Below are 12,894 nucleotides of genomic sequence, written 5' to 3'. Positions count from 1 at the left end.
TTTGATAAACGGTGTTGCCGTGGTTACTAGAAATAGAAATTTCTTTGAAATTCTTTCAAAATGCTACTCCTCCTACAGTTTTGGTCCAATTCCAATATTACTTGGCACACAAGTAGACTACACTAAGATACATAATTCTGTGCATCGGTTTTTGATTTCGATGAACGGTGTTGCCGTGTATACTAAAAATAGAAATTTCTTTGAAATTCTTTCAAAATGCTACTCCTCCTACAGATTTGGTCTGATTTCAGTATAACTTGGCACACAAGTAGACTACACTAAGATACATAATTCTGTGCATCAGTTTTTGATTTCGATAAATGGTGTTGCCGTGGTTACTAAAAATAGAAATTTCTGTGAAATTCTTTCAAAATGCTACTCCTCCTACAGTTTTGGTCTGGTTTCAATATAACTTGGCACACAAGTAGACTACACTAAGATACATAATTCTGTGCATCGGTTTTTGATTTTGATGAACGGTGTTGACATGGTTACTAAAAATATAAATTTCTTTGAAATTCTTTCAAAATGCTACTCCTCCTACAGATTTGGTCCGATTTCAGTATAACTTGGCACACAAGTAGACTACACTAAGATACATAATTCTGTGCATCGGTTTTTGATTTCGATAAACGGTGTTGCCGTGGTTACTAAAAATAGAAATTTCTGTGAAATTCTTTCAAAATGCTACTCCTCCTACAGTTTTGGTCTGATTTCAATATAACTTGGCACACAAGTAGACTACACTAAGATACATAATTCTGTGCATCAGTTTTTGATTTTGATAAACGGTGTTGCCGTGGTTACTAGAAATAGAAATTTCTTTGAAATTCTTTCAAAATGCTACTCCTCCTACAGTTTTGGTCCAATTCCAATATTACTTGGCACACAAGTAGACTACACTAAGATACATAATTCTGTGCATCGGTTTTTGATTTCGATGAACGGTGTTGCCGTGGTTACTAAAAATAGAAATTTCTTTGAAATTCTTTCAAAATGCTACTCCTCCTACAGATTTGGTCTGATTTCAGTATAACTTGGCACACAAGTAGACTACACTAAGATACATAATTCTGTGCATCAGTTTTTGATTTCGATAAATGGTGTTGCCGTGGTTACTAAAAATAGAAATTTCTGTGAAATTCTTTCAAAATGCTACTCCTCCTACAGTTTTGGTCTGGTTTCAATATAACTTGGCACACAAGTAGACTACACTAAGATACATAATTCTGTGCATCGGTTTTTGATTTCGATGAACGGTGTTGCCTTGGTTACTAAAAATAGAAATTTCTTTGAAATTCTTTCAAAATGCTACTCCTCCGACAGATTTGGTCCGATTTCAGTATAACTTGGCACACAAGTAGACTACACTAAGATACATAATTCTGTGCATCGGTTTTTGATTTCGATAAACGGTGTTGCCGTGGTTACTAAAAATAGAAATTTCTGTGAAATTCTTTCAAAATGCTACTCCTCCTACAGTTTTGGTCTGATTTTGATATAACTTGGCATACAAGTAGATACACTAAGATACATAATTCTGTGCATCGGTTTTGAATTCAATGAACAATGTTGCCATGGTTACTAAAAATAGAAATTTCTTTGAAATTCTTTCAAAATGCTACTCCTCCTGCAGTTTTGGTCTGATTTCAGTATAACTTGGCACACAAGTAGACTATACTAAGATACATAGTTCTGTGCATTGGTTTTTATTTTGATGAGTGGCAAGGATCATTTTTCTATTTATTGCTGATTTAAAGTCTCAAGTCCCAACTGCTACTTTTCTCTTCCTTTGTTTTAAGTATAAATCAGTAGAGCTACAGTCTCGACAGAGACTTCTGGTTTGCGATCAAGTCTCATGGACTTTTATTTTTTAATTAATATTTGGCTATGTAAATTGGGAAATTTACACCTTTCTTTTGGGAAAAAAGGTACCTTTTTAGCTCTACTGGTCAGAGACCAGAAGAGCTTATGCGTTAGTAATGCGTCCGGCGTCCGTCCGTCTGTCTGTCCGTCTGTCTGTAAACAATTTTTCAAAACGCTACTCCTCCTACAATTTTAGTCTGATTTCAGTATTACTTGGCACACAAGTAGACTACACTAAGATACATAGAATAGTGCATCGGTCTTTAATTTCTATGAACGGTGTTGCCATGGTGACTAAAAATAGAATTTTCTGTGAAATTCCTTAAAAACGCTACTCCTTCTACAGTTTTGGTCTGATTTCAATATAACTTGGCACACAAGTAGACTACACTAAGATACAAAGAATAGTGCATCTGTTCTTGATTTCGATGAACGGTGTTGCCATGGTTACTAAAAATAGAATTTTCTGTGAAACTCCTGAAAAATGCTACTCTTTCTACACTTTTGGTCTGATTTCAATATAACATGGCACACAAGTAGACTACATTCAGATACATAAAATAGTGCATCGGTTTTTGATTTTGATGAACGGTGTTGCCATGGTTACTAAAAATAGAATTTTCTGTGAAATTCCTTTAAAACGCTACTCCTTCTACAGTTTTGGTCTGATTACAATATAACTTGGCACACATGTAGACTACACTAAGATACATAGAACAGTGCATCAGTTTTTGATTTCGATGAACGGTGTTGCCATGGTTACTAAAAATAAGAATTTTCTGTGAAATTCCTTTAAAATGCTACTCATTCTACAGTTTTGGTCTGATTTCAATTTAACTTGGCACACAAGTAGACTACACTAATATACATAGAATAGTGCATCGGTTTTTGATTTCGATGAAATGTGTTACCATGGTTACTAAAAATAGAATTTTCTGTGAAATTCTTTTAAAACGCTACTCCTTCTACAGTTTTAGTTTGATTTCAAAATTAGTTGGCACACATGTAGACTACACAAAGATACATAAAATAGTGCAATGGTTTTTGATAAGTACAAACCAGTAGAGCTACAGTCTCGACAGAGACTTCTGATTTGCATTGGGAACGGGGCCGAATATCGGCCCCAGATTTAGAGAATCGAGAGCCCTGAGGTTAACATTTTTGGTGCAGTTTTTAGCTCACTTCGACGAAGTCGAGATGAGCTTATGCTATACCCCCGGCGTTAGCGTCGGCGTCCCAGGTTAAAGTTTTAGGAGCAAGTCCATTCCTAAGTAACTATAAGCCCTACCTGAACCAAACTTGCATGGATGATGCATCTAGGGATATGCACTACCAGACTTGCTTCGGATGCTGGATCTGACCTACATTTTCTAGATGAGTGACCAGGTTAAAGTTTTTGGAGCAAGTCCATTCCCAAGTAACTATAAGCTCTACCCAGACCAAACTTGCATGGATGATGCAACTAGGGATGTGCACTACCAGACTTGCTTCAGATGCTGGATCTGACTTGCATTTTCTAGATGAGTGACCAGGTTAAAGTTTTTGGAGCAGGTCCATTCCCAAGTAACTATAAGCCCTACTCGGATCAAACTTGCATGGATGATGCATCTAGGGATGGACACTACAAGACTTGCTTCGGATGCTGGATCTGACCTACATTTTCCAGATGAGTGACCAGGTTAAAGTTTTTGGAGCAGGTCCATTTCCAAGGAACTATAAGCCCTACCCAGACCAAACTTGCATGGATGATGCATCTAGGGATGGACACTACAAGACTTGCTTCGGATGCTGGATCTGACCTACATTTTCATTCCCAAGTAACTATAAGCCCTACCTGAACCAAACTTTCATGGATGATGCATCTAGGGATGGACACTATCAGACTTGCTTTGGATGCTGAATCTGACCTATATTTTCCATACAAGAGACCAGGTTAAAGTTTTGGGAACAGATTAATCCCAATGAACTTGAAGTCCTTGATATTTGCAGTATTCACAAATGTGTTTAAACTATACATGTTTTTCACGCTACATGCATAGAAATGTGTATATGCCATGTAAGGGGTTAAACACAACTTGAAAGAATATTGTTGTTGGGATAAATACTAGACATTAACAAAATATGATGTGAGATTTGCATTACTTACACTGATAACATTCGTCGAGGTGAGCTTCGTAATCTTTGATTACCTATGTTTGGTGTAGGTCTCATTCCTGAGTAACTATAAGCCCTATGTTGACCAAACTTGCATGGATGGTACATCTAAGGATGCATACTACCAGACTTGCTTCGGATGCTGAATCTGACATGCATTTTCTGGTTGAGTGAACAGGTTAAAGTTTTTGGTGCAGGTTTCATTTCAAAGATACTATAAGGTCTATAATGCCAAAACTTGCATGGATGGTACATCTTAGGATGCATACTACCAGACTTGCTATGGATGCTGAATCTGACCTACATTTTCCGGTTAAGTGAACAGGTTAAAGTTTTTGGTGCAGGTTTCATTTCCAAGTTACTATGAGCCCTATAATGACCAAACTCGCTCGGATGGTACATCTTAGGATGCATACTACCAGACTTGCTACAAATGCTGAATCTGACCTACATTTTTTGGATGAGTGAACAGGTTAAAGTTTTTGGTGCAGGATTCATTTCCAAGTTGCTATGAGCCCTATAATGACTAAACGTGCATGGATGGTACAACTTGGATGCATACTACCAGACTTGCTTCGGATGCCGAATCTGACCTACATTTTTTGGATGAGTGAATAGGTTAAATTTTTTGGTGCAGGATTCATTTCCAAGTAACTATGGGCCCTATGTTGACCAAACTTGCATGGATAATACAGCTAAGGATGCACACTACCAAGCTTGCTTCGGATGCTGAATCTGACCTAAATTTTCCGATTGAGTGAACAATCAAAGTTTTTGGTACAGGTTTCATTTTCAAATTGCTGTGAGTTCTCTAATGACCAAACTTGCATGGATGATGCATCTTAGGATGCATTCTACCAGGCTGGCTTCGGATGCTGAATCTGACCTACATTTTCTTGATGAGTGAAAAGGTTTGCTTTTTATGCAGGTTTCATTTCCAAGTAACTATGGGCCCTATATTGAGCAAACTTGCATGAATGATACATTTTAGGATGCACAATAATGGACTTGCTTTGGATGCTGAATTCGACTTACATTTTCCAGATAATGAACCAGGTAAAAGTTATGGATGCAGGTCTATTACCAAGAAACTAAGGCTTATAAACCAAACTTGTACAAATGATGCATCAAGGGATGAAAACTGTCAAACTTGCTTCAGATGCTGGATTTTAATTATGTTTTCATGATAAAGAACTAGTTTGAAGTTTTATATAGGTCTTTTGAAAGAATCAGATCAAAAATGCATAAATTTTGTATTTTTGGATGTACACCTTTTGTTAGTTAATTGTTTGACTTTGCCTTACTCAAAGACAACATCCGTTGAGGTGAGCTCTGTAATCTCTGATTACCTATGTTTGAAATTCTTATGAATTTGATATTTTTAGCTCTTACTGAATTTATAACTTGGTTTAGAAAAAATTACCCTTGAAAATAACATTATTTCTCTAGATGTGACAAAATAGTTTTTCAAGTTTCTCTTCTGTTATCAGTATACAAACCAGTAGCGCTACATTCTCATTAGATTTGTCTGGCTGTGTAGTATTTATTGTTTTAGCATTAATATCTGAATTCTTATAGAGGTTTTAGATGAGCTGATGATGAACTCTGGAACTCTAAACACTGTGGACCTGTCAGGCTGCTGTTCAACAGACATTCTAAAGAAACACTGCTTGAGTACTATCAGCTTGTGGATGTCACATCGACCTGAACTGAAGGGTAAGAGGAAAAGCTTGTAGTTTATAACTAATACTTATAAAATTTTAATATCAAATAATTACAAAAAAAAATCTTTTATGCTGTTATTCACAAGGTGTGCGTAGAGTGGCTGCTCTAGATACGCGAAGTAAGGAGCTGATCCTTACGTCGGGGGTTCAAATCCCACTGTAGGATGTGGAGACCTGTCCATTGAATGAGACCGTATAATCCAAGGTCCCGTGTCACAGTAGATACTGGCACAATAAAGATCCCTCCCTGGTCAATGGCCCTGATTGCCGAGAATAGGACAAAATTTGCAGCTCTACACTGGCAAGTGGTGGTGTCTCCATATGAGTGAAAAATTCTTGAGGGGAACATTATTTAAACAATATATACCCACAAAGTGTACATATGAATCATCATATTTATCCCCTTGTAACCTAGGGATGTAGAAATACACTATTTATACCCCCCGCAAACGAAGTTTGGGGGGGTATATAGGAATCACCTTGTCCATCTGTCCGTCTATCTGTGCAAACGTGTCCGGTCCATATCTTTTCAGGGCCGTCACTCCCCTCAAATTTGGACCGAATATAGGACCCATTCCCAATGGCACAGAGTGCTACATTTTCCCAATTTCATGCGTAAAAATTCCCAAACAAGTGTTTTCTCGTATTTACAACCTAATATCCCACACATACATCTGATTATTTGATCCATTTAGCAGTAATGCATGCTTAATTTTAATCTGCAACAACCCTGTCATTATCGTTTATTTCTAATTCGAATTTCCTCTGTCTTGAAATAGAGATCTATAGATAGGTCATACGTAGATTGGGTTGGGGAACTTATTTTCATTATTGAACAAGGATAACCATTAAGAGTTATTTCATAAAATAAATATATATATTTCAAAGTGAATTATAAGTTAAAATAAAATCTTAGACACTATTTATTTCATTTGCATTAGTCATATGACCAGAAAAAATGAAATAAATTTTAGGCAATTTTATGCCAACCTTTAAAGGGAAAATTTTGAATAGTAACTTGATCATTTCAATAAAATTATTCTTTATAATCTAATTTTTTTTATTTATTTAAGGTGCAATTAAACAGTAAGAAATACTCCCTCCCCACATTTTTTCAGTCTCTGTATCATATGAAAATATAAGAAAAAAATCCCTGTCTAGTAAGTAAATGTTTGGTCTGTTAAAAATAGATTTTATCAGACCTTATTTCCTGTAAATTTTAGCTTTTCAAGTATACTTTTTAAAGTAATAAATGGCTTTCATAATTAAATATTTTGCTGGCGTGGGGGTTAATGCATGTAAGTATGTTTATAATTTTCCCAATTTGACAAAAATGTCGCGGATTTTTCCCAATATAGAGGGACCCGGTCCCTGTACCAAAAGGTGCTGTGACAGCCCTGCTTTCTTACAGAGGGACATTAGAATCTACTACTCCACACAAAGATTGTCCATGACCTAAGGGTGTGTCATAATCTTGACCCAAGGTCATTTGGGGAAGTTCAAGGTCACTGGAAAAAAAAATTTCATAATTCGTGTCCGATCCATATCTTTCTTATAGATAAACTTGGTATGTTCTCATTTCACACAAAGATTGCCCATAGCCCAAGGGTGTGTCATGACCTTGACCCAAGGTCACTGGAAGAAAAATTTCATAATTTGTGTCCGGTCCATATCTTTCTTATGGATAAACTTGGTAGGTTCTCATTTCACACAAAGATTGCCCATAACCCAAGGGTGTGTCATGACCTTGACCCAAGGTCATTTGGGGAAGTTCAAGGTCACTTGAAGAAAAATTTCATAATTCGTGTCCGGTCCATATCTTTCTTATGGATAAACTTGGTAGGTTCTCATTTCACACAAAGATTGCCCATAGCCCAAGGGTGTGTCATGACCTTGACCCAAGGTCATTTGGGGAAGTTCAAGGTCACTGGAAGAAAAATTTCATAATTTGTGTCTGGTCCATATCTTTCTTATGGATAAACTTGGTAGGTTCTCATTTCACACAAAGATTGCCCATAGCCCAAGGGTGTGTCATGACCATGACCCAAGGTCATTTGGGGAAGTTCAAGGTCACTGGAAGAAAAATTTCACAATACGTGTCCGGTCCATATCTTTCTTATGGATAAACTTGGTAGGTTCTCATTTCACACAAAGATTGCCCATAACCCAAGGTTGTGTTATGACCTTGACCCAAGGTCATTTGGGGAAGTTCAAGGTCACTGGAAGAAAAATTTCATAATTCGTGTCCGGTCCATATCTTTCTTATGGAAAAACTTACTTCTGAAAAACCCAGCGGGGAGTATTTTGTCCCGTTTGGACAGTTCTAGTTAGTGATTGGTTTGAACCCTTCAAAATGGAAGAAATAGTACTAGTTCCCAGGGTTCTCCATGACCTGTTTTTTTATTGTGTTGCTCCCAACACAGTAAAATTTTCTCTGACACGGTGACGATTCAATTTTTATGTGTGGGACACAGTAAAAATTTTGCGGACACAGTATGATCTGTGGTAATTAGAAAATCCAAACATATAAATTCTCTCTAACTGAAACTTTAATCAAACAATTCTACCGTCTTTCAATTCTGAAATGTAGAGCTCTTAATTAATAGGACTTCACCCTGCATAATCAATTATAATCTCTTAAAAATATTTAAATATGTCTTTTCTATAGAGCCACGGCTCTAGAATTATGTTAGTACTGTAAGTCAAACATAACATCCTACCGAAGTCATTTAACTGATGGTAATAAATTGCTGAAAATTTTCAACATGTTCAAGGAACTCTTAAAAGTATTTTACTATTCTGAAGTTTCTCTTTTTAGCTCACCTGAGCCGAAGGCTCAAGTGAGCTTTTCTGATCAAAATCTGTCCGTTGTCTGTCGTCGTTGTCGTTGTTGTCGTCGTAAACTTTTCACATTTTCATCTTTTTCTCAAGAACCACTGGGCCAATTTCAACCAAACTTGGTATAAAGTATCCTTGGGTGAAGGGGATTCAAATTTGTTCAAATGAAGGGCCAGGCCCTTTTCCAAAGGGAGATAATTATGAATTAGAGAAAAATTAATGGCATTTTTTAAAAATCTTCTTCTCAAGAACCACTGGGTCAGGAAAGATGAAACTCATGTGGAATCATCCTCAGGTAGTGTAGATTCAAGTTTGTTCAAATCATGACCCCCGGGGGTAGGGTGGGGCCAAAATGGCCGATCAAAGTTTTACATAGGAATATATAGAAAAAATCTTTAAAAATCTTCTTCTCAAGAACCACTGGGCCAGGAAAGATGAAACTCATTTGGGATCATCCTCAGGTAGTGTAGATTTAAGTTTGTTCAAATCATGACCCCCGGGGGTAGGGTGGGGCCAAAATGGCCGATCAAAGTTTTACATAGAAATATATAGGAAAAATCTTTAAAAATCTTCTTCTCAAGAACCTTTGCCTTTTGGGTCAGAAAAGATGAAACTCATGTGGAATCATCCTCAGGTAGTGTAGATTCAAATTTGTTCAAATCATGATCCCCGGAGGTAGGGTTGGGCCAAAATGGCCGATCAAAGTTTTACATAGGAATATATAGGGAAAATCTTTAAAAATCTTCTTCTCAAGAACCACTGGGCCAGGAAAGATGAAACTCATTTGGAATCATCCTCAGGTAGTGTAGATTCAAGTTTATTCAAATCATGACCCCCGGGGGAAGGATGGGGCCAAAATGGCCGATCAAAGTTTTACAAAGGAATATATAGGAAAAATCTTTAAAAATCTTCTTTTCAAGTACCACTGGGCCAGGAAAGATGAAACTCATGTGGGATCATCCTCAGGTAGTGTAGATTCAAATTTGTTCAAATCATGACCCCCGGGGGTAGGGTGGGGCCAAAATGGCCGATCAAAGTTTTACATAGGAATATATAGGGAAAATCTTTAAAAATCTTCTTCTCAAGAACCTTTGCCTTTTGGGTCAGAAAAGATGAAACTCATGTGGAATCATCCTCAGGTAGTGTAGATTCAAGTTTGTTCAAATCATGACCCCGGGGGAAGGGTTGGGCCAAAATGGCCGATCAAAGTTTTACATAGGAATATATAGGGAAACCTTTTAAAATCTTTTCAAGTACTTCAAAGCCAGGCTTCGTTATATTTATAGGGAATCATCCTCAGGTAGTGTAGATTCAAGTTTGTTCAAATCATGACTCCCTGGGGTGGGTGGGGTGTAAAATTCAAGCACCCCCCCCCCCCAGTTTACTTTCAGTTCTGATCTGATCTGTGTTTTTTCCTAGCCAATTGCTCAGGTGAGCGATGTGGCCCCTGGGCCTCTTGTTTTGTAATTCGGTGATTTGATCAAGAAAACTGACAATAATCACGGCAAGTTTACTTTCGAAAATGTTTTAAAGTAGTTTGACTGTATCGACCAGAATTTCCTCTGCTTTTCAGAACATGTGTTTTTACTTTTATCAATATGTATGACCATATCATTTGTGTAAGGAATTAGTAAATTTGATCGCGAAAATACCGCGAAATTTTAGTGCTTCGCATAAACTCTGCAACAGTAGAATTTTAAATGATGGAGAACACTGAGTTCCTTTCCATATTTTTCTCTATAGAGAGGATACTAGGCTTTGTGGTTTACTTCTTTATTTTTTCACCTTTTGTAGATTATAACACTTTAAATTGTGTAGAGAGTACCAATTCTCATTGTCAAATACCCACAGGGTGATTTTGTCATTATTTATTACACATGGGGCAAACACACTGAAATATTGTTGTATAAGTAAAATGTAAACATCATCTTATTACTTACGGCAGTATCTTATTGGTTTAAGAATCAGAATGCACGTCAACAATGACACAAACAGGATACAAACAAAATCACTCACAGATGGAATAGCCAGATTGAAAAATTTTCTCCGTGTTATTTATTACGGATTTTTGACATCAGTGACCTGTATGACTTGTATTTTATCATGTTTTTCAAAATTTCAAAATTAAAATTTCATGTTTCAATGGTATTCACCATTTTTGCATGTCAAGCAAACCAATAAAGGTATTTTGGAAACTTGCCCATAATTGTTAGATTTAGGTAATGACAATTTTGTGAGTTTGCCCACTAGCTAGTATTGTGTAAATTAAAAGATAACTGGGTAGGCATCTGATGCTGCCAAATTCATTACTATGGATGTGTATCTCTTCCAGTCAGTCAGTGCATTGAGTAACGTTTTTCATGATGATTCTTACTGACTGAGAGAAAAAGATTTCTGTAAGATGTACTGTATACAGCGTTATTTTCGCCCCGTGTTAATTTCACCCTTTTGAACCTGTGAACAAGTTTGCCCCGTTTTATATTTGCCCAGTCATAGTTCTGTTTAAGAAATTGTGAGGTGTAAGTTGAATTTGCCCCGTTTTAAATTCGCCCAATCAAGGAGAGGGCGAAAGGGACGAAAAGAAAACGGGGGCAAAAATTTTCCAGTATACAGTATCATTAAGACTGCTTGTGTATAAAGAATTGAAGGAAGGATATTGCAAACAAGATTTAGTTTTCAGTAATGTCTCACAAATAAATATACATTTTATTGCTAGGATATTGCAATTAATGTGTGTTCATTGCTTTCAGTGGCAGATGCCTTAAAAAGACAAAAGGAATGGACCTACAGCAAACTGTCCTCTTCATTAATCCTCTGGTACAAACAGGTAAAAAAAATCTGAAATTAATATTGTAACTATAGCCTTGATAATCAGATCAAACTTGTATAAATTATGAATTTGAATCTACAGCATACGTTGAATAAAATAGAAGTTATGTTTTCTAGGCATGCGCACATGGTCTTTAGGTAGCAAACTCCAAATTTTGTATTTTTGATAAAATGTTGGTAATGCTGAGACGAATCCAGAAAAAGTTTCACCCTCATTTTCTTGTAGTTATGTACATCAATATCGCTTCCAGGAGCCATTTTCAAAGAGTTTTGGCTACTTCATTTAAATATGTAGGACTCCAAAGTGCGATGGTAATGCCAAAGTCAGATGGTCTGTGCCAAGCCCCGATGGTTTGACACGCCAAAGTCCGATGGTGCAGAAAACAAAGTTTATGACGTCATAGTACTACTGCGCAAAAATATGATGTCACGCCATGCCAAGGCTTGATTGTTTAAAATAGATACAAATAAATATAAAATGCAAAGATTAACCCTCATATTTACTCAGTAACTATAACATAGATATCTTGGAAGAGTGCTGGACTAATCCAAACACAATATCAATTCAATAGTGTTCAAGGACTAAACCTAATCAGTCGAGTTGTGTGCAAGGACTAACCCTAATTAATGCCTCTAGTTGATGAAAACAATAAGCAAAATCGGAACAGTTGTATATACGAGAGGAATACTGATTCAATGGATTTTGAATTCAGGACAAAGGCATGACGTCTGATCATTGTGACGTCATAAACATTGATTGTTCCTCCGCACCATCGGATGTTGGCGTACCACACCATCGCACTTTAGCAACGTGTCTCATAGGAAACGAGCCATCAGACTTTGGTGTAACCATTGAACTTGGGGGGTCCGTAAAGACGGCGAGCCATCGGGGTTTGGCGCAGACCATCGGACATTGATAAGCAATGGATAATGCAAACCTATTAATCTAGATGTCCTCATAGTTGCTGCAGAACTGTAGCATTATGGTTTTATATTTCAGTCCTTGACCTTGATTTTAATTAAAACTTAAAGCTGAACATGACTCTTAAATAGGCATATGCCAATTTCCATATAACTATCTAAGATATCAGCACCAGGGTTTACCCCTCGCATACGTTACACTTGACTGCTTTATTATCCCATCGCACAACTAGTTGCGGAGGGGATATAGCTCGCTAATGTGCGTATGTGTGTGTGTGTGTGTTAGTGTGTTTGTTACACCTTGTGGGCAAGATTGACAGAAAACCTTTGCATTAACCATTTTCAGCGTTTACATACTTGTGTGGCAGTATAAAAGGACGAAACCTATTCATTTTCAAGTTCATTGATGAAATATTTCTTCAGATATCGCATTTTTACTGCCTCGAAACCCTGACATTTTATGTACGAGTTGACATAATCATTTGTGGGCAAGATTGACAGAGAACCTTTGCATTAAAAACTCTCAGCATTTACATACTTGTGTGACAGTATAAAAAGATAA

At 36.9% G+C, this 12,894-nt stretch overlaps 1 protein-coding gene across 1 annotated transcript in view; it reads left to right on the top strand.

The window, feature by feature from the left end:
• Positions 1 to 12,894, top strand: part of LOC134230319 (Fanconi anemia group A protein-like) — a 146,177-nt gene that overhangs the window by 25,062 nt on the left and 108,221 nt on the right. Inside the window, exons 7-8 of the mRNA XM_062712088.1 lie at positions 5,599 to 5,736; positions 11,333 to 11,409. Coding sequence (XP_062568072.1) covers positions 5,599 to 5,736; positions 11,333 to 11,409 — 215 coding nt within the window. The remainder of the gene's footprint in view (positions 1 to 5,598; positions 5,737 to 11,332; positions 11,410 to 12,894) is intronic.

This window comes from Saccostrea cucullata, unplaced genomic scaffold (genome assembly GCF_032062105.1).
Source record: "Saccostrea cucullata isolate Sc308-1 unplaced genomic scaffold, CSIRO_AGI_Scuc_v1 ctg2080, whole genome shotgun sequence".
Classification (NCBI taxonomy): domain Eukaryota; kingdom Metazoa; phylum Mollusca; class Bivalvia; order Ostreida; family Ostreidae; genus Saccostrea; species Saccostrea cuccullata.
Note: the sequence above shows the minus strand (reverse complement) of the source record. Positions and strands in the feature narration are given on the sequence as shown.